Here is a 21,527-nt window from a genome sequence, read left to right as displayed (position 1 = left end):
GACACAAGGACTTGTCTCGAGTTGGGAGTTGCCGAATACACTACTTCTTGGCTTCTGTCTGCGTTGTTGATTCTGCCCAGTGGACCAGTCGTGCTGCTGTCTTCGTGATTGTGTAGCATCCGTCCTTGGCAGCGTGATGAGCCGTTGGGGTCTGCCGCCTGCGAACCGAGAACCCTGCAGATGACACAGAGTTACTTTGGCCTGGCGCTATGCAGCCTCAGAGATAGCGCAGCCTGTACCCAGCAAATGAGAAGAGCTGTCGCTGATGAGCCGGCATCGAGTGACCGCGCAGCAAAGGACCGAGGCGAGTCGGTAATGTTGGCACTATCCCAGATTCCCAGCATCTTACGACTCGAGGAAGAGGAGTCCCGGCTGGATTGCTCCGATCAAACAAAGACTAGCAGAGTGGTGGGTGGGCAGCCTTGCGAGTAAGGTACCGTTGGCGGTGCTTCAAGTTCTTGCACGTAAGGAGTGATCTAGTGGGCCTGAAAATGTAGAGATCATTGATCATGACCGTGATGGGGCCAGAGGCGAACAGAACGTCTTTGGTAGGCTGACGGAACAGCTGAAAAGCCTCAAGGGTTCAAGGAAATGAGTGCCATGCCCGAAGTAGTGTGGCATACCTGGGAGCTAGGTCACCATCCAATTGTCGCTGGGTTGTTGAGAATGAGACAACCAGGGGATGTTGGTGTAATGACTTGATGAAGGCGCCGTCTGCCGTCTGCCGTTATCGCTCGGTGGGAGCCCCAGGACCCTGAGCTTCTGCTGCGATGGGGGATGAACAGGTTAGGGGGCTTGGTATGTTGACCTTGTAGCCAGTGGTGCTGCTGGTGCTGGTGTTGGTGCTGCTGCAACAGAAGACAGACTGGAAGGGAGCGAGCTGTGCAAGATGGGACGGAGCTGCGTCCGGTGCGGGTGTCCGTGTGACAGGCGTGTCCCCTGTTTCTCCAATGTGCCGTCCCTACCTAGTGCCAACTGCCCAGGAGGTTACAAGAAGCGATGGTACTCGAACGGTCAGCGAGCGGGACGCTTGGGATGCTGGGCGCGCGAGCTAAGGAGGAGTGGGGATTGGTTCTTTGCTGAATCCTGATCAAAGCTGGTCAATTGTTCGTGTCGGTGAGGGAAAAACAGGGCGGCATGTCAATGCCAGTGCGCCAGATGGATGGGATGGAGTGGGAGGAACCATGGATGCGATGGACGGGTGCGATGGATGCAGAGTGAGACCCAATGGCTTGAGGATCAAGGAGAGGGGCACGCTGCACGGGGGGTTACGACTGCGCTTTGCGGAAGGAATCCACCGGCCGAAGATGGATGCCCGGGCAGAAGTCCGGCAATCAACGGGGGGGGAACGGGTGAACGGGGGACGGGCAGACGGGATGGGAAAGATGAAGACTGGGGAGTTTGGAGAACGGAAGGAAGGGCACGGGGATGAAGGGGCCCAAGGATGGGGAATTGATGGGAGAAATGCAAAAGATGAGGAATGCCCGTATGGAATTGGTGGGCAATTTCCCATGAGCAATTCCATTGGCATCGGGCCCCCTCGCTTTCTGCATTGTGGCTCTAGGCTAGGAAGGTAGGTAGGAAATGCTCAAGTCTCAGGCATCTGGACGAAAACAGTAAAGCAAGAGACATGAGGGCAAGAAAGGGGAGGGCCAAGAATGGAAGACTTGGAGAAAAGACGGGTACGGGATTCGGGAAGGGAACATGGGATATCGGGCGAGACAGCAGCGATACCTACGCAGCAGTGGCCTAGCGTGCCTACGCAGTACGTCGTCTGAGTACCTAGGTCAAGGTAGGTGGCCACGGGGGGCGTGTGGGACTCGTGGGAGTGGAGGCAATTTGCTATAAACTTGGAAATGGAAAAGAAAATGGGAAAACCCTCACCAACACAAGTGAGGGCTGAGTCGGAGCTGAAGCACAAGATGGGAAAACGGTGCCACGGTGGAGGTTTTCCGTTCCAGCTGTGTGCCTTCTCCAACTTTTGATTTGGCGACGTTTGGGAACTTTGCGATTACCTGTGTAGGTACGGAGTACGGAATAGACGTACCCCCACGAGACCTCACGTGCTGAGGCAATCTGCCATGGCAGCGGCCATGGATATCTCCGACCCGAACTTGTTCTTTCCCTGGGACCGCATTTGTTTTCAACGTGGAAGGTACTAACACATCCATACCTTCCGCGCGTGTATGCGTACCTATGACCTTGGGCAAGAGAAGGTACTCGTAGCACCTGCCAGATTCCTCTCAAAAGTAATCAAAGTGTCTTAGTAAACCACCTTAGCTACCGTAAGGTACCTTATGTCGTATACGTATACCATCCATCGTGTCATCCGACGGCTTGCCAAACTTGGAAAGTTGGAATGGGATTGGCGCTTCACCTGAAGGGAGATGTTTATCGATATCTCAGTGTTACCGGTGCAAATGGCCGCGTCCCCGTTTCAAGTGTGCCTGATTGTGTGTACTCGAATTGAATGTTACTCTTGTTGTTGACCGTTGAAGCCTGAGGATCTTCAAAATATCAGGTAGGTACGAATACAGACAACGGGGCGTTGCTCTATGAACCATGTCAACATGCAAAAGCTTGCGCTGTTGTCTTCGGCGACTTTCCGGCAAGATGCCCTGCCATGCTTCCATTTCACAATTCTCGTAGAAACCCATAAACAATTGTTGACGGCATCGCAGACGACAATGACTGGGAATCGGCAGGTTTGGGGACTAACCGTCGGACACCTAGTAGTCGGCGCATCATCACCACTGCATCAGGTACGCGAGTCGAACAGAGTTGATGGAATAGTTCTAGGCCCTTGGGACGATGAACAGAGTTTGAGCGAATTGGGCAGACAAAGTTGCAAAGCTGATAAACTTTGCTGTGTCACGCAGCTGCCGGTAGGCTGTACATAACTACCTGAACCTCAAGGCTCAAGGCTTCATGGTGGTACTGCTACGTACGAATGTTCGCCGAATGGAGAGAGAGGGGCCCCACGCCGAAATGTCAGCTGAAATGGAGCACGGGTACCTGACCGTTCGTAATGCTTGCCTACGTCATTCCCCAAAGAAGGACCGTCAGCAAGGGGGGGCGGTTTGCAGAAAAGCCAATTTGGCGAGGAATCATGCCAAACTCTCGCCTCCCGGGCGAAATGGCCTGATGGTTCTACTCAGCAGATTGGACCAGAAACCATTTGCTGAAAATAGGCAACGAGGCGGATTTTGATAGCTTTGTGATTCGCGCAAGATGATCTTACGCAGTAACTACGTAGTAAGGTATGTAGAGGCTGGAACACTCATGGCTGCAAAAAACGGTTCCCCCAGTGCCCGTATTCGAAGGTACTGTGGTTGTGGTTGGAGCAGATACATATCCAATGCTCCCACACAAATTGAGCGCAGATGTGCGATTGGCTGGCTGGCGGCGTCGAAAAGGGGTCCAGACTCTTCGAGACTTGGGATGATGATGCTAGCTTGCTCATCTACATGGGCCCTATGACGTCTGCACCATGCGGACCCCACTCTCCAAATAAAGAGTGAGATCTCGAGCCTGGGCAACTTTGGAGGGCGCAAGGTACAGGGAAGGTATTGGTACCTTTGGCCTGTGAATCCCTCAGAACAGATTCTCCATGGTAATTGGCTGTTGTGAAATTCAACTGCGACGCCCTATTGTGATGGCCTTGCGATGGCCGCAACAGCGCTATTGTACACAGTAAAGCGCCTGCTTGCATCCTACGTCGAACAGGGGCGAGCATGGCCTGTGGTATATGCAAATGTTTACCGTTGTGTCTTGAACGGCGTGTGCGTGTTCGCGAGGTGGGCGTCGCGGTCTCTGCCCTGCTACCTATTGCGCGGCTAAGGTGATGGGGGCTTGCCCTGTCAATACCACCTCTACTGGCTCTTGGTCAGCTCGCAGAATAAGGTAAGGTAGAGGAGCATAGGTACAAGCCGACTGCTGGATTCGTTAGCCTGCGCTTGCGCTTGTTGGGTATTGTGTTTCGGACATGGTGTTGTCGACTTGTTCTGTGTTGCTTTTTCGAGCCTTGCGATCTTGCAGCATCAAACCTTCTCTTCAAGCCCCTGCTTCCTTGTCTCCTTCTGTGGTTGGGGGATCCAGAGCTGTGGTTCAAAGGCAGGAGGGAATAAGCAGTACGTGTTCGGTACTTTACCTAGGTGACCTACCCAAGGTAGAAAGAAAGAACGAATTCTCATCCGTGGGAAGGTTGCGCTCTCTGCTTTTGCGCCATAGCTCATCTCTGGAGGGACGCACAACCGAGGGTCTGTCCAATGGGAGACGATAGAAGAACCCCGTCAAAGGAGCGCCCCCATTCTATGACGCGGTGGACGAGACACCAGCCCTGTGGGAATAAGTGGTGAGCTTCCTACCGTGCGAGTGCCTTTGTTACGATCGTCCTTCCCGGCGGGTGTGCTTACTAACACAGTGTCTATACTTGCAGTATACGCATCATGTGCATCGGGATACTCACGTGATGACTAGTGTCTCACACAGGGTTGATGTCAGGGACTCCGCCGAGCTAACCTCAGCGCGCCGATCCCTCCCGTTCTGGACGACACACGACCTCATCAGACATGACACCCTCTTTTCTGTCCTTTCTCTTCCCCCACTGCGCGCCATGCCCTCGTGCTGCCCCTTCCTTCCCACTGCCTCTCTGTCCAGCTTCCAGCACCCGTGTCTTTAGAATTGTTTGGTCGTTGGAACTCGGACGCGCCTCTACGGATCCCCGTATCTTGCTTACACCGTCAACTTGCCAGGTTGGACCGTTTTGGCCCGGGGACAGCCGTCGATATTGTGCCTGCTGCCAACGCCATGTCCCGTACTCCTTACTCACTCCGTACCGCCGCTAGAGAATGCGGTTCCGCACATGTGCTTTCAACACTTCAAATTGCAGAGAGGGCTGAGAACACACTGCCCTGCCGTGCTTGCTTTGCCTTGCCTTGCACAGCTCTAGCCATATTGGTTTTTGCAAGCCGTTGCCTAGACAGACCACTATCCCATCGTCTTTCATGAAGAAGAAGAATTCAATGTGAATGCGGTACGCCCCTGACCGAAGCCCAAACTCTCACAAGCAAATTCAAGCTCAACCAACCAGCTTCAGAGTCCGAAATAAAACCAAAAAAGTATACCTAGAAAAAGGGTACTAGAAAAGAGAGAAAGAGAAGAGAATACCTAGCTGCCGCGAGACACACACACACACACACACACACACACATTAGTACACACCACACCTGTTTCTTGCTCCCACACCCAAGTCGGTAGGTATCCCTTCCCTGCCCGCAAGCCAGGGGTGCCCCCCCTTCTTCTTCTCTGCTGCTTTCTCGTGCGCGTTCCCATTCCATTCACTCCTACTCCTCTCCCAAGCAAGACCTGGCTGGACCCTTTTTTTTTTTTTTTCTTTCCTCTCTCTCTCTTTCCCGTCTTTCCCCCCTGCCCTTTTCTCCTGGGAATTGTTGTTCCCAATGCTCGCCTTGTCTTTCACACACCCCCAGACCTAGCAAGTCAGGTCCTCCTTTTTTCCTTTGCGTGTCCGGTGCGCCTTTGATGTAGCTATCTTCCCCCCGCTGGCCCATTTGCCCAGTTGCTCGCCTCAGTGCCTGTTTCCTTGGACCTTGCTTGGTCGCCCACTTCGTCCTCCGCCGTCGTGTCGTGTTGTCCCGCTGTTAGAGTTCCATTGCGCTGCGCTCAACCCGAGGCGTCTTCGTTCTATTACTTCCCATACTACCCATACCGATTCAGAGTATTATCCATAGTCCGTCTGTACGGCACCTTACCAGAGCACACATAACAGTCACGCTGTCACTGTCACTGTCCTCGCTCTCTCAATCTCTCTCTACTGGTTCTCGGGACGCCGAACGCCACCACCTTGTCCGGCCCCCGTCAGCTCAGCCCAGCCCATTCTCGACCACACCATCCTGTCTTCTTCGCAATTGAGAGTAGCTTCAGAGACAGTTAGAACCAGAGTCAGAGTAATAACCATCAGGTGTATCCCCCCTCTCTCTCTCTCTCTTTCTCTGCCTCTGCTCTCCCTCATCCTTCGCCCAGGGCATTCATCACCGCTTCAGAAAGTCACAACTCAACCAAGCAAAGGGCCAAGCAACCACCACCCCCAGGTCCAAACCGGGTTCAGATCGCCACTTGTGCCGTCACGTCAGAACCCCCCCGCAACCTTCTTTTCTCTCTAAAAGACCCCCCACTGCCTGTCCCTTTCCCTTTCAAAGAGCCTCTTCCGCACACCCTCCCTCCCTTCCCATTCCCTCCGATCTACCTGAACCCTATCCGACCTTGCCTTAACCGTCCCGCCCAAAAAAACGCCGCCATACCGGAATGGCGCTTTGATTGTTGACCAAGGGCCTTCAACACTTGGCTAGGCGTCCGGAACAATACCTATCCTCCAGAAACATCCGTGGCTCTCTCTCACACATCCCATCCTCTTTACAACTACCTACACCTACACACACACTAACCATGCTCGACAAGAGGAGCAACGACGGAGCAACATCCGTCCACTACACCATGAAGACTCATCATTCAGCTCCCAGGCCCTCGCCTGCGCCGCGATCTTCTCATAGCCACTCCCACTCACAGTCCAAACTCGCCGTTCCGCCCGCAAAGACTCCTAACCCTTCTACTCCCGTGGCATCTCCAAGAATGCCCTACTCCGTGGGCCAGTCAATGCCTCCCGGGAACGGCAACCTTACTCCGGCAAGACAGGCAGAGGCGAGGGCTGCGAGTCCAAACTACTTTGGGCTTGTTGTCGAGCAGTCCGTCGATCCAAGAGAATCTGCCTCCATGCCACGAGACAACTGGAGCTCCCCAACTTCGTCCGTCCGCTCATTCGGCGCCGCGCTGCCCAAGCAAGTTCCCATCGATGCTAATCCCGACTATGAGGCCTTCAAACGGCAAGCCGACCTCAATCGCGGTGTGAGCTTCAGCCTCTCCTCCTCGCACTTTCCGCAAGCTCCCCCGAACCCCACCACTCTTCGTCCTCGACCGCCACGGTGGAATACGCATGCCAGCGACCACGCCTCGGACTTTTCGATACCTCGAATTCCCACGGAGCGAAAGCAGAGCAAGGAAGTTGACCAGCAAAGCTTGAACGACTCAGCATACGCCTCGTTGGATTCCAAGCGAAACTCCGAAGCGTCGATACAACCACCACAGATGTTCAATTTGAACATGCCAAGATTCGAATCGCCGATGCAATCTGAGTCGCCTTTTGAGCGTAGAACAACACTGTCGAAAGTAGAGGACCGTCACCCTAGGTTATCCATCTCACAGAACAAACCCGATGCGCCAGCGCCGAGTGCTGCTCGAGCAAACCAGCCACGCGCCGAGACCGTGCCGCCGACTATGGAGAGCGGCCCCTCGTTGATAGCGCCGTCGCAATTGAAGGACCTGATCGAGGCTGATGGTTCAGAAAGTGATCTGTTGCTTCTGGACTTGAGAGTGTCACAGCAATATGCCCAAGCTCGGATCGAAGGCGCGCTCAATCTCTGCATTCCGACAACGTTGTTAAAGCGAGCTACCTTCAACCTGACGAAACTCCAGCAGACCTTTCAAAGCCCGGATATGCAGGGGCGCTTTTCACAGTGGAAGTCGACGAAGCACCTTGTTGTCTATGATGCTTACTCTGCAGAGAAACGTGACGCCGTTACGTGTATGAATATGGTGAAGAAGTTCACGAATGAGGGGTACTCCGGCAACATGTACATCCTGCGGGGTGGCTTCAATGCTTTCGCTGACGCCTATCCCGACCTTGTGGATGAGGGATTCGGTCCTCCAGCGAGCGGCTCCGGTCCAGCAGCATCGGGTGACGGTAACTTGCCCGGCATCGCCCCTGTCATTGGAGGTGTCATGTTACCAATGACACAGAACAACGCCAATCCGTTCTTCTCAAATATTCGTCAGAACATGGATCTCGCCGATGGAGTTGGTCAGCTGGACATTGCTCGACCGTCGGGGCTGGAGTCACCTACGCTACCTAGATGGCTCCGTGATGCCTCTAAGCCTAGCGATCATGGCAAGCAAGTATCAGACAAGTTCCTCAACATTGAAAAGGCTGAGCAGTCGCGGATGAAGGCGGCCTACTCCATGTTCAGTGGCAGTGAAAAGGACAAGAGTGTTCCGCAGCTTTGTGGTATTGAGAAGGGCGGCAAAAATCGCTACAAGGACATTTTGCCGTTCGAGCACGCTCGGGTCAAATTGCAAGGCCGTTCCGAGGGGGCTTGCGACTACGTCAATGCCAGTCACGTCAAGGCATCTCGGAGCAATAAGAGGTACATCGCTACCCAGGGTCCGCTCCCCGCCACATTTGAGGTAAGCTATCGGGAAGATCTCTGCGATATGTATATTGGACACTAATACAAGGAAGGATTTCTGGTCTGTTGTTTGGGAACAAGATATCCGTGTCGTCGTCATGTTGACCGCGGAGTCGGAAGGAGGCCAGCTTAAATGCCACCCGTACTGGCAAGGCAGGGATTTTGGCTCGATCAAGCTCAAGCCGCTATCGGAGAAGAAAGTGTCCTTGGACATTGACAAGCACCGTACCAACCAGGGGTCAAGTGCTCCTTCTGCTGCAGCTGCAGCGGAAGCCGGACGCCGGCGCGCGCAGACGACCACTACCCTGGAGGCATCAAACGCAACTGCCTCGCCATCCCCTCCACAAGGCGAGACGCCGCATGTCATCATTCGGAAGTTTGCATTGTCTCACGGCTCACACCCCTTTGCGCCCATTCGTGAGATCACTCACTTGCACTATCCTTCCTGGCCCGACTTTGGAGCGCCTGCGCAGCCGTCACATCTGCTGGCCCTCGTGGACCTAGCCAACGTGATGCAACGTTCAGCTTTGCCGGTCGATACGTCCTCCGTGAGCAGTGCCCGTGTGTCCCCGGAATCAGGCCCTATTGCTTGGTATGACGAGCCGGAGACGGATCAGAGGGCCAGGCCAATGTTGGTGCATTGTTCTGCGGGATGTGGTCGAACCGGTACCTTCTGCACTGTAGACAGCGTTATCGATATGCTGAAGCGGCAACGACTAAATAAGACGACCACGAAGCCCGTGAGAAAGCGGGATTCGGACGGTGATATAAAGATGAGCGGATCTGAGGAGTCTTCGCCTCGGGAGAAGACCTTTGATTTCACTCCGAGCAGCCGTCGCACTAGCGCCGACGTGCGACGGGGCTCTCCAGACAGAACCCCATTAGACACAGCGTGGTTGGCGGACGACAGCGACACTATGGATCTCATCCAGAAGACGGTTGAGGATTTCCGCAATCAACGACTCAGCATGGTGCAAAGCCTGCGTCAATACGTCTTGTGCTACGAGACGATTGTTGAATACGTATGGCGATGGCACGAGAAGAGCTCAGGTTCTCCCAAAGGAGGGAGAGCACGTAGTGGAAGCTTGCAGCTTAGAGGGGACAACTAATCATGTGGCATGGCTTGCATAGGGAGACGGATGGAAAACCGGAAATGGAACTCGTGGAGAATCGTAATTCGATACCCCTGTTGGACGGCGGAATACGCCAATATCGGCGAGTGATGAGAAAGATGGCATTGTGCATTTTTCTTTTACGGCAAATAAGGCACTACGGAAAGAGAGACGCACACACCGGGCCAGGTCAGGCATGAGGCTAAAGGCGTTTGGGCATTTCAGAGCATATATATTACGATGCATGGCGTTTGGTACTCGACTTTTGTGTCTGACGACGCCAGCATGTTGGGGATCTCGACTGCGGTCGGTCCTTTGGAACTGTACATTAGAGAGGCGCTTGAATGAATGAGAGAAAGAGAAAGAGCAGAGGAGTTGCCGTCTGGCATGCTCTCTCCTCCTTTGACCTCACAACCTAGAATTTTGATTTTTCGTGAAGTGAAGTGGATGTAGTATACGAGTGAACCAATGCCATGAGGAAATACCACCGAATTGACTGGTCATCCATCTGTTAAATTCCAACACCACCGAGTCTACTGAGTATTTCTCACAAGTGATTTGTCTCAGGATGACGACACTCCACCTCCTCGCCATCTGCCATCCATCTGGTCACACTGGTCTATACGTTTCTCTCGAGGACGATGGACCACCTGAAGCAGGCGGTCAAGACGAGGGGTGAATCGATGGGAAAAGAACGGCCATGATTTACGGTATTTCGGTGGGGTACACACACCAAGGGCCCCCTCCCTTCCTCTTCTCGGATTTGCGAGTTGTGAGTATGCAGGCGTGCGTTGGTCAAGGCAAGGTGAGGTCACTTTGTCGGAGAACGTGGCATCAAATGCCTATCAGTACCGCCAAAAAAAGGGGAGACGACAGAAAAAAAAAGAGTGATGAACGGTGTAATGTCATGGTGGCTGATTCCATGATTCTATGTAGTCGTACATAATTAGCCGTACAAGCGCCACATGCGCGCGCAAATGGGCGCAGACGCTGTTTCTACCGCCGCCTCTCCTGAGTCTTCCGCCCTGCCTGCCTGCCTGCCTGCCGACTCCCGCCAGCCGAGTAAACATGTCTTCGTCGATCGTTTGCTGCTCTTTCTCTCCCTCTCGTTGCATAACCCCCCAATTGCGGGCATGCACTTACTTCCAGAGCTTACCGAGTGACACCTCCTTGTCGTCGTGCTTGTTGAGGATCTTGGCGGTGGCGAGCTCAAAGTCCTCTTGGGTGACGTGAACTCTGCGCTCACGCAGGGCGTACATGCCGGCCTCTGTGCAGACACCCTTGAGCTCGGCTCCGGAGCAGCCGTTCATCTTCTCGGCAATCTTTGTGAGGTTGATGCCTCTTGTCAGGTTCATCTTACGGCTGTGGATGCGGAGAATGTCGGCACGAGCCTCGACGCTTGGCGGAGGGAACTCAATCTTTCGGTCGATACGTCCGGGACGCAGCAGGGCGGGGTCGAGGATATCGAGACGGTTGGTGGCCATGATGACCTTGATGTTCTTGGTGGGCTCGAAACCGTCCAGCTGGTTGAGTAGCTCCAACATGGTGCGCTGGACTTCGGAGTCGCCGCCGGATGAGCCCTCGACACGGGAGGAACCGATGGAGTCGATCTCGTCCATGAAGATGATGGAGGGGGCGTGCTCGCGGGCCATGACGAAGAGCTCGCGAACCATGCGACTACCCTCACCAATGTACTTTTGCACCAATTCGGATCCGGACACCCTGATGAACTTGCAGTCGGTGTGATGTGCGACGGCACGGGCGAGCAGCGTCTTTCCCGTACCGGGGGGGCCGTAGAGAAGGACACCCTTTGGTTGTGCGATACCGAGCGACTCGAACAGCTCGGGGTGCTTGAGGCCGAGCTCGATGACCTCCTTGATTTCCTTGATCTGCTGATCCAGACCACCAATCATATCGTACGTGCTGTCGGGAACCTTCTCGACCATCATGAGGGAGACGAGGGGGTCGACGGATGAGGGGAGCATCTTCTCGAGCTTGTAGCTGTCGGAAAGCAGGGTTACCCGCTTGCCGACGGTGAGCTTTGTGATGTCGACATTGTCGGAGATGTCGACGACTGCGAGGGGTTAGTTCGATCTGATGTTATTGACATGATTGGACCTGAAGAGGTTGAGGTGGCAGGGACGCAAGCAACGAGCTGCATGGAACGTAGAGCTGGTAGGATTGTGACATACCGTATTTGCCTTCGGGATGCACCTTGACCAGGACCTTCTTCGTGCTCATGACCTTGACGACCTCACCAACGTAGGAACCAGGCTGCTGCAACAGACCCAGCTCTTCCCTCAGTAGCCTCACGCGGGAGTTGTAGTCGTTTCTTTGGGCTTCGAGACGGCGGAGAACTGCTTGACCCTTGAGGATCTCGAGCTTCATGGCCTCGATCTTGTTTTGATAGTAGCTGTCGAGCGCCATCGTGATGGATGCCCCGAGGGTTAAGGAAGAAGACGAGTAGTGGTGGTGATGTTGCTTTGGTGTAGCTATCGTTGATGTAGATTTATCGTGGACCAGTGAGGGGGAAGCCAATCGGTCGTCGGGAGCGGGGTCGTGACGGGTTGAATGATTGAGGTTGCCGGGGTCGTTGGTGGTGGTGGTGGGTTGTGTCGTGATGATGGAAGCTTGTCGATGTGGAAGCTCACAGATGGATTGGGTGTGACAGGGCTGGACGTCTGGCTGGCTCCGTCGGTCGGTCATTCAGTCAGCCGCAAGCCGCAGCAGGCAAACGACTGTCGACGCGTTCGACAGTGTTACAAATCACGTGATGGGCATCTTTCCGGAAAAGCTACGATCCACTTTTCCCATTCCAAGCTTGAGCTCGGACGGAATCTGAGTGCAGCTAAACCTTAGGTAAGCCTTCTACCGGAAGTGTAGATTTGCCGTTTCCCGAATCTTAGGTAATCATGGATCTCAAAGATGGGGAGAGTCATGGTCCGTGTGCGATTGTTCTCCAAGGTTGTTGCTGCAAGAGAAGGTGCAATGGAACGCTAAATGCGCCTGCAAGTACATACGGAGTACGGTGACGTTTTCTCTCCCAGGTGGGCAAGTGGAGCACAGCACGAGATCAGAGCACATGTCGAGCAACTGATGGAAGATGTCGAATCATCAGGAGAGGATTGACAGCACAGGGCGTGGGATGCATGTTGGGAGAGTCCAAGAGGCGGTGATAACCGTGGAAGCCCGGAACCTATGGGAAGGCTGAGGTGAGGTTGAGTTGGCGGCGAGGATAAGATGGGAAACGACGGACCCGGATGGAAGCCTTGGAAGGGGCATGGCATGGGAACGGGGAGGCACTGGGACTCGAGGATTCGAGGTTCGCCAGTCGCGGCTGATGGGAGGTTGCACCCTGTGCCAGCGGCGATTCTGAAGCACGCGGGCGCTAGTCTGATTCGGTACAGGTCCATGATCCATGCTCCCGTTCCACCGTCCGCTTCTTCGCCGGCTTCAAAGTCGACGCTGAATTCAAGTGTTTACTGTGCAGTAACCCCCCTTCGGAACTCCAAGTGCCCCCTTTGCAAAGTACCAGTGAGCTCCACTCGGAAACCTAAGGTAATCCTTCCCCAAATTGCGTGCCGCTGCACGATGTGCATGTACTTTTTGCCTTGGCCCTACCTATCAACAGTCCGCCAAAAGTAAGAAAAAGCAGGCCAAGTGTTGCGTGTGCGTGTGCGTGCGTGTGCAAGCCGCAAATGTAAACACCAACCAAAGGCTACCTACTACAAAACCAGCCATGCCTGTTGACAAGACTGACAAAAGAGGGATCTCCTGTCCATCTTCCCCAGTCTTCTCGAACCTGATGACAAGCACATTGCGGAGGAGAAGCAGCCTCGCAGTGGTCCTCGCTCCTCTCGCGGGGCCAATAAAAGCATCTTCCATGCTTTTCTTCCATGCTCTTCTGCAATGAGAGTCGCCATCTGAGGCCATCCAGATCGTACACATGACCGCTAGTTGGAGACTTGAGGTTGCGGCTTGATCAACAGTGGGCAGCGCCTGACTCAGACGTTCCATCCCACCTCCACTGCCCACTGCCCAGTGTCTCGTGCCTCTGAGCAGCGGCAGCAGCAAGTTCCTCACCTTATTGAGGTGTGTTGCTCCGTAAAATATGTGTGAATCTGGGGGAGGAGAGACCCAAGCATTCCGCTGCTCTCCTCTACACACACTGTTGTGGACGGAGTAGAGACTAAGGTAACAGAGAGTAAGTAAGGCAGGTACTTAGGTAGATCATGGTGGAACACAATAGGTACCTTAGCTTACCTAGCACCCACCGTTAGCCGGCAAGTAGCTTCCATGGTGCGAACTGCTCCTCCACCACCTCCACCACCAACGACTACTGATTCGGGTCATCCATCGATACTTTGTGCTTCGTACTTCTTACTCGACATCCTTCTACCTACCTAATAACGTCTACTCCGTACGCTCGACAGATAGCAGGCTCCCGTTGTCTGTGTGTCCGTCCGTACCTTTTGCCCAGTAGACATTTTCCGCCGCACGGGAATGGAACAAGACTGCGCTTTTCTTCTCGAACCCAATATAGCCTAATCATCCCATCATCATTCTCATTCCTGTTCCCCCCGGTCGTCCTTTCCTTTCCATCGTGTGTTTGTGTGTTTTGGTCACCGTCTACGGGATACTTAGCTTGTTTACACCACACCACCACGGTCACCTACCTCACCTTTCTACGGGCTGCGGTCTACCTAACCACATTTCCCTGGTTCACTTGTTCGACCTTTTCTCCGTTTTCCTTCCTCTCCATTGTTTATAAGCAATAAACCTTCAGCTACCAGACTGAGACCCGTCAGATATCCAGCCTGGAAGGCGGGCCTCGACACCGACACCGTCACCGACTCCTCGACCCATAGTCGGGCTCTCCGAGTAATCCTCACATTTCTCTCACTGAGCCCGAACCTGAACCTGGACCTACCTAAACCCAACCGCACCTTGCCTGGCACAGACACTCACAACAATACAACTTTTTTCTTCCCCTTCCCAGTTTCCTCTCCTCATATCGCTTAATCAACAACTCGCCGTTCCAAGACAGCAAAACATCGAGAGAATTCCAAGCTCCAACCAAAGCAACCCACCCGACGCTCTCTTCTCCCACCCCCGGGTTGCCGTCTCGTCCCGCGCCTGCGCCTACGCCTGCACTGATAACCCACATCTCCGGCACCTTGCCAATCTCCTCCACCCATCTTGCTCCATCGTCCCCAAACAGCTGCGCGCTCTTTCGTCGCCCTATTCGTTGTCGCCCACCATGGATCCCTCAACAGGGCCGGGCACACCGTCCCATCCATCTCATCAGTCCCACGATAGCTCGACCACCGCATCGCCCACTGATACTCGTCATCAGCCCTCAAGGTTCGACTCTTATGTCGCCTCCCGCGACGAAGGTCTCTCCGAAAGTTTCCAGTCCTTCCAGTCCACCGACACGGTGCGGAGGCGCCCAGAAGGTGGTGGCTACGGTACGTACGACCCGCTGCTGTGTTGTTGCATGCCCAGAAACCAAACGAGTCTTGGTCGTCCGAGTTACCCAGTTACCCAACGTGAAAACCCCCTGGCTGATATCATACCCCCGTGCGCTTGCAGGTTCTATACATACCCAAGGCTCCGGCTCTCAATACCTGGCCGACCCGTCCGCCCACGATCGATCGCATTCACGCTCGACAACAACTGCTAGTGCTAGATCGCCCATGATGGGTCCCGAACGCCCCAAAGCTGCGAAGCCGCGAAAGCCTCCCATGCCCCGTCGCCTGTCAACCAACCCATCAGCACCACACCGCGGCGAAGTCTTTTCTGTCGACGACGACATCGATGAGGTCGAGGCAGATGCCGCTGGCCGTCATCAAAGCCGTCAGGGCAGCACCGCTTTTGGCACCCGCCGCCGGCCTCAACTGGCAACCACGCTGTCGCGCGTCCAATCTTCACGCAGTGATACTGGAATCGAGGACGATGACGATAACGATGAAGTCGAGGATGGTCCGCGGACACCCAGAGCTGACGAGGATGCTCCCGAGGAAACCGAGCGCGTTCCCTCGATACACCCCGACCAAGATGACATTGATGCAGAGTCAGATGGCGACGTGAGCGACGCCGAGAGCTTTACGCTCAAGGATCGTCAGCAGGCCATCAACCAGACCCATCCGTTCGGTATCAGGTTGTGGAAGCCTGCGTTGTACAAGAAAGATCGTTCGGTGCAGAAGAATGCCGAGGGTGATATTCATTCATCACCTGGCGGAAGAGTCCACACTTGGCTTGTCTTCTTCAACCTTCTCTGGACTTTGTTATTCGGCTGGTGGATGGCAGCTTTCTCAGCTCTCGGCGCTTTGGTCTGTTTCTTGTTCGCCGCAACCCCTAGCGGCAGGGAATACGGCAGAGTTCTTTGGGGCTTGGCTGGCTACCTCTTCTATCCATTCGGCAAATATGTGCGCCTGGAGCAGGATGACGCCTACCTGGATGAGGACCAAGGCGAAGGACGAAGCATTTCCGAGTATGAGCAGTGGCAGAGTGGTGACCTGGAATATGGCCGCCTCTTCTTTGGTCCCGAGGGATCTGAACGCAGCCGATCTATTGTTGGACGCTCGCGCAGGAGCATCGACTCTGAGCCTAGCGAGACCGACAGCCTCCTGGGCCGTTCTCGACGCGGAGAGCGAAGCCAGACACCACCCCAGACCAAGCGCCGTTTGTTCGGAAGAGGCCAGTGGAACATTGGCCGCGTGGTCTTCTTCTTGTTCTTCTACCTCTTGCTCTCACCCTCGCTGATCCTGGTATCCTTGATCTGCTGGTTCCTCGTCTTCTCGATTCCCATGGGCAAAGTCACTATGCTGCTCTTTGACCAACTGCGCCGCCACCCCTTGGCACTCTCGTTCGAGTCCGACATCGTTCTCGCCCGGACAGCTGATACGCCGCACTCGTCAATCTTGCTGTGCACGTATCGCGCTGTCGGTATCAAGTACTGGAAATACACCATCGACGGCACAAACGTATTCTTGATCAACCTCATGGGTGTTGTCTTCTTCGTCATCTTTGACTATCTCGTTCTCGACCAAGTCCTCGATCTGAAGCTCTTCATCACGTCACCCGCCTTCCTCTTCATTGCCGGCTTATTCTCCATCGTGCCGCTCGCCTACTTCATCGGCCAGGCTGTCGCCTCCATCTCGGCACAGTCTTCGATGGGTGTTGGTGCTGCCATCAACGCTTTCTTCTCCACGATTGTCGAGGTGTTCCTCTACTGCGTTGCCCTGAGCCAAGGCAAAGGCCAGCTCGTGGAAGGCAGTATCGTGGGAAGTATCTTTGCGGGTATTCTTTTCCTACCGGGTCTTTCCATGTGTTTTGGTGCCATCAAGCGCAAGACGCAGCGTTTCAATGCCAGGTCCGCCGGTGTCACTTCGACAATGTTGCTTTTCGCCGTCCTCGGCGCCTTTGGACCCACGCTCTTCTACCAAATCTACGGTACTCACGAGCTCAACTGTTTGGACTGTGTGAACCACGGTGGCATTGGGGGAGGTCTGTCTCCTGTCGGCGACGGACGCGACTGCAAGCGATGCTTCTTCTCTCAGACTCCGGCGCTCAATGATCGCTTTTATATCGAGGCTGTCCGTCCGTTCTGTTACTTTTGCGCCACGTTATTGTTCCTCTCCTACATTGTGGGACTGTGGTTTACACTGCGAACCCATGCTGCAGTCATTTGGAACTCCGAGATTGACGAGAAGAAGCACGAAGAGGCACACGCCCACGCTCACGCTCATGCCCACGCTAGACAGTCGGGTCCTCACTCATTTGCTGAAACCACCGGTACCTCAGTCGACGTCCGTGACTCTCACCTCTACAAACGCATCCTCGGTCAGTCGCTCAAGCAGGTTGGCCTTGCAAACAAGAAAGATGACAGCTCTCGCCAGGGGTCCGTCACCGGATTGGGCTTGAGTGCTGGCAATGGCAGCGTCAGTATCCCGCACGTCGTGCCTCCGAAGTCCAGCGGCAGCGATACGGTCCGCTCTACTGTTCACATCCCTGGATTCTCAGAGGCGGAGAACAACGCATTGGTCCGAGAGGTGGCAGAGATGGCGGCCACTGCGGCCACGATTGCTGCACGGGAGCGGATGCCTCGCAGGACCTCGGCGCTTCCCCCGGGTTCGACTGCGGCCACCTCGCGTCCCCCGGCCCTCCGTACCGCTACCGTTGCCGACAATGAAGATCTCGCAGCAGCAAGCACTGCCCAAGTGCCCCACGGTGGACACGACGCTCCCAACTGGAGCCGAGGCAAGAGTGCCTTCATCCTCATGGGTGCTACCGTACTTTATGCCATTATTGCCGAGATTCTAGTAGACACTGTAGACGTCGTTCTTGAGGGCTTCGCCATTGATGAGAAGTTCTTGGGTATTACTCTTTTCGCGCTGGTCCCCAACACGACCGAGTTTTTGGTAAGTTTGGTCTGCACACCTACGCTATGGTCTTGACTAACGATTTACAGAACGCCATTTCGTTCGCTATGAACGGCAACATTGCGCTCTCTATGGAGATTGGTTCTGCCTATGCGCTTCAAGTCTGTTTGCTTCAGGTTCCGGCCCTTGTCCTATTCTCTGCGATTTACGTCACCTCGGATCGTTTCGAAGACCTCACTGCGCACACCTTCTCGCTCCTGTTCCCCCAGTGGGACATGGTCACTGTCATCATTTGCGTGTTCTTGCTTAGCTACATGTACGGTGAAGGAAAGAGTAACTACTTCAAGGGCAGCATTCTGCTGCTCAGCTACCTTGTAGTCATTGTGGGCTACTACTTTTCAGGGTACACCGAAGACGCCATGAGCGTGAGTCGATTTGATGTCATGGGCGCCAACGGACAGTACTCGACCATCAAGACTGTTGGCCGGAGAGTGAGCGGCGCTGTTCTGCAGTGATGGAGTTTTGACAAAAAAGATGGGTATAGAGGAGAGGCGGTACCTGAAGAGGGGGAAACATCATTAAAGGGCGGTAGAAGGTCAGAGGTTCATGAAGCCCCAGTCTCAACCTGGGGCTTCTGTCAGTTTTTTGTCCTACAGGACATTGCATTATTTTGGTTTTAGCAGGCGGCTATGATAGGACGCTGACGGCGTTAAGGAGAGGAGCACATTACCTAGATTACCCTATCGTTTCATCGCGGATCGCTCGGAATATACATCCCTAATGTTCACACCCAAAAGTCATGATTCTCGGTTTCCGTGAGACCTCGTCAGTGCCTGGATCATCATGTTCCGCCGAATGCCAAGTGGCGCCGACTTTTGACCGAGCCTAGCGATAGCGTTCCAAACGGCAAATGCTTGTTTTCACATACGACAGGGGGGGACCGGACGATCAACGTCATGACTAAGTGGAGTACCACAACGGGCACAACCAACGGCGACGGTTACGAATCTTGGCTTCTTTGGCTAGACTCTCATTGCCAGCGACTGTAACCGAGATTCCCGATCTAAAGACGCGAGTTTGATTGCTATCTCGCGTGGGGGAGGAGGGGCCAGGTTACAGGTAACATGGCTCCTGCAACGCTGACATACCTGCAATGCAGGTTTGTTAGCGTCGGGCCGCGGCAAAGCTTCCGCATGAGAGAAGACGGTTATTTGATGTCTTCATGACGGCATCAGATTCTAAATGAGAGGCTGCTTATTGGCTGGGGTGTGTTTGTAACAAACTGGACTCGCTGAGAGATGTATGTCATGGTTTCTAGGTGTGATTTTGCCAGTGTAGGAGATTACTTTTGGCGTGTTATTGGATGCCTGTCGATGAGTGGCTTTGCATCTTATTAACGACGTCTTCCCGTCTTTTGTGGTCTTTATTCAGAGATATTTTCGGTGAAAATCGGCTTTCTGACTTCCTCTTTTATTTGTGGTACTCACCATGGCTCCTGCTGAACCTCACGCGATCCCCTTCAAGGCGAAGGGTAAGGCACCTCACTTCAAGGAGGAGAGGGATGGCTGGAAAGGTTACATTGAGTGGGAGAAGTATCCGGAGAAGAAGAAGCAAGTTGAAGAGCTCATGAGGCATTATGACTTTCCGGAGGTAAGTCAACACGTCGATGCCCTGTGGGTTCATGTGTTGGGAGCATCTGCTGACTGAATTTTCCTATTGCGTGTAATAGCCGCCTCAGTATCAACTGGGACCGCTGCCCGATACGAATCCGATCCTGACGGGGGAGCGATGGAAGCAGTATCACTACGCGTGCGGGCTGGGTCATATCCCCGAAGTCAGCTGGGATATCGTCAAGAAGGAAAAGGCGCAGGATATGATTCACGTTCTTCAGTTTCCTTACAACGGCGAGCCCCCTCGTGTTAGTCTTTTCGAATCTTCGCACCAAGATTCCCTCCCCACAGACTGACATACAGAAAAAAACCGCAGAAACGCCTGGTAGAGACAGAAATCACCTCCAACAAAGACCACTTTGTTCGCAACCACGGCGGCATCCCGGAAATCGACGAGGACAAATACACCCTCGACATCGCTGGCCTCGTCAACAACCCGCAGACACTGACCCTGCACGACCTAAAAACCAAGTTCAAACACCAAACCAACGTCGTCTCGATCCAGTGCTCCGGCACGCGGCGTATCGAGCAGATCGCGCAGTACCCAGGCGACGGCGACGAGCTCATCAACGCCCCCTGGGGCGAAGGCGCCATCGGCACCGCGCGATGGACGGGCGTGTCCCTGAAGAAAGTCATAAAGTACTGCGGCGGGTTGAAAGACGGCGCGGCGCACTTGGAGTTTTACGGCGCGGATACATACTTTAAGAAGGGCAAGGTGTATAACTACGTCGTGAGCGTGCCGTGGCGGAAGGTGAAAGCGAACGAGGTGCTGCTGGCGTGGGAGATGAACGGGCAGCCGCTGCCCAAGATCCACGGGTTTCCGTTGCGGACGGTGGTGTTTGGGTACATCGGGGCGCGGAGCACAAAGTGGTTGACGCAGATCCGGGCCATCGCGAGCGAGAGTAGTGCGCCGGTGCAGAGGCGGGAGTATATCTACTACACGCCGCAGGTGGGGAAGCAGAATGTAAAGTACAGCAACGGATTCTCGATCCAGGAGATGCCGGTGAGCTCTGCTATTATGACGCCGAGGGATATGGAGCAGGTCGTTCACGAAGGGAAGGTGAGATTGAGGGGGTGGGCGTATTCCGGGGGCGGGCATTGGCCTGTGAGGGTCGAGGTGAGCGGTGATGGGGGCGGGGTGTGGTATGAGGTTCCGTGGGAGAAGATGAGTGGCAAGTATTTCCATGCGTGGCGGTTGTGGGAGATTGAGTTGCCTGTTGACGCCGAGGGGTGGTTGGAGTTTTGTGTGAGGACGTGGGATAATGCGTGTAATACGCAGCCTACTTTTGTGAGGTCTGCTTGGTATGTCTTTCACTCCCCCCTTTTTCTCTCCTTCGTATTCACACTTCTTCGGATGCGAATTTCGTGTCTTCCCACTTTGTGGCAGAAGGGACGACGATGATTTAGAGACTGATGATGAGACTACACAGGAACTGGGACTTGCACGTCACGTCGTCGGCGCACCGCATCAAGGTGTATAGCATCAACAAGTCGAGACCCGCGACGGCGGCGAGGCTGAAGAAGCTGGAGGAGAATGGGATCCCGATTGTGCCGATTACGCTGCCTGCCGAGATTGACTTTGAGTCGGATGAGGAGTATGAGAGGAACATGGCGGCGCAGGGCGGGCGGGATCCTACGGAGTAAAGGGAATTTGGGTCGAGGAGGATTTATCAGAGGGTTGACTGGGGAGAAGAAATATTGAGCGAGGCAACGAAACGGCTTGTTGTGTTTTGTTTTGTTTTCGTGGTGATGGGGAGCCTGAAGTTTTGTTATTGTAGTTCTCAGCCAAGACGCCCATATTGCAGGGTATTGAGTCTTGTATGTTGAAGTTCTATCATATTTACTATACAAAAAAGACTACACGCGTGATGTTATTCAGTAGTATGCGAACAAGTGCTACCGGTGCTCCAATATTCTGCTATTATATCAAGTCCAAGGTATATGCTCCCATGCCAAGTCTAGCATCTAGAAAGGTCATTCTACAGATTATCACACAGAGCTATCGAGTCTTTCACATGGGAATACTTCTCTCCTTTACTCCGT

The 21,527-nt window shown here is 54.2% G+C and overlaps 4 protein-coding genes across 4 annotated transcripts; 3 read left to right on the top strand and 1 right to left on the bottom strand.

Annotated features, from left to right (window-relative positions):
- Positions 1–6,465: 6,465 nt before the first annotated feature.
- Positions 6,466–9,427, top strand: CPAR01_02513 (protein-tyrosine phosphatase; the record flags this gene model as incomplete). The annotated part of the gene is made up of 2 exons (XM_060486800.1): positions 6,466–8,316; positions 8,372–9,427. 2 exons carry the CDS (start codon positions 6,466–6,468, stop codon positions 9,425–9,427), a joined length of 2,907 nt encoding a protein of 968 aa, XP_060354128.1.
- A 1,142-nt stretch (positions 9,428–10,569) lies between these two features.
- CPAR01_02512 (26S protease regulatory subunit 8) lies at positions 10,570–11,857 on the bottom strand (the record flags this gene model as incomplete). Its single annotated transcript, XM_060486799.1, has 2 exons — positions 10,570–11,504; positions 11,623–11,857. 2 exons carry the CDS (start codon positions 11,855–11,857, stop codon positions 10,570–10,572), a joined length of 1,170 nt encoding a protein of 389 aa, XP_060354127.1.
- A 2,833-nt stretch (positions 11,858–14,690) lies between these two features.
- CPAR01_02511 (sodium/calcium exchanger protein) lies at positions 14,691–18,329 on the top strand (the record flags this gene model as incomplete). Its single annotated transcript, XM_060486798.1, has 3 exons — positions 14,691–14,898; positions 15,023–17,853; positions 17,904–18,329. 3 exons carry the CDS (start codon positions 14,691–14,693, stop codon positions 18,327–18,329), a joined length of 3,465 nt encoding a protein of 1,154 aa, XP_060354126.1.
- A 973-nt stretch (positions 18,330–19,302) lies between these two features.
- CPAR01_02510 (oxidoreductase molybdopterin binding domain-containing protein) lies at positions 19,303–21,128 on the top strand (the record flags this gene model as incomplete). The annotated part of the gene is made up of 4 exons (XM_060486797.1): positions 19,303–19,464; positions 19,544–19,732; positions 19,801–20,786; positions 20,915–21,128. The coding sequence occupies 4 exons, from the start codon at positions 19,303–19,305 to the stop codon at positions 21,126–21,128; spliced, it is 1,551 nt and encodes a 516-aa protein (XP_060354125.1).
- Between the last annotated feature and the right edge of the window lie 399 nt (positions 21,129–21,527).

This window comes from Colletotrichum paranaense, assembly GCF_030867605.1.
Source record: "Colletotrichum paranaense strain IMI 384185 chromosome Unknown Scaffold_2.1, whole genome shotgun sequence".
NCBI classification, from domain to species: Eukaryota; Fungi; Ascomycota; class Sordariomycetes; order Glomerellales; family Glomerellaceae; genus Colletotrichum; species Colletotrichum paranaense.
This window is presented reverse-complemented; position numbering and strand designations above follow the sequence as displayed.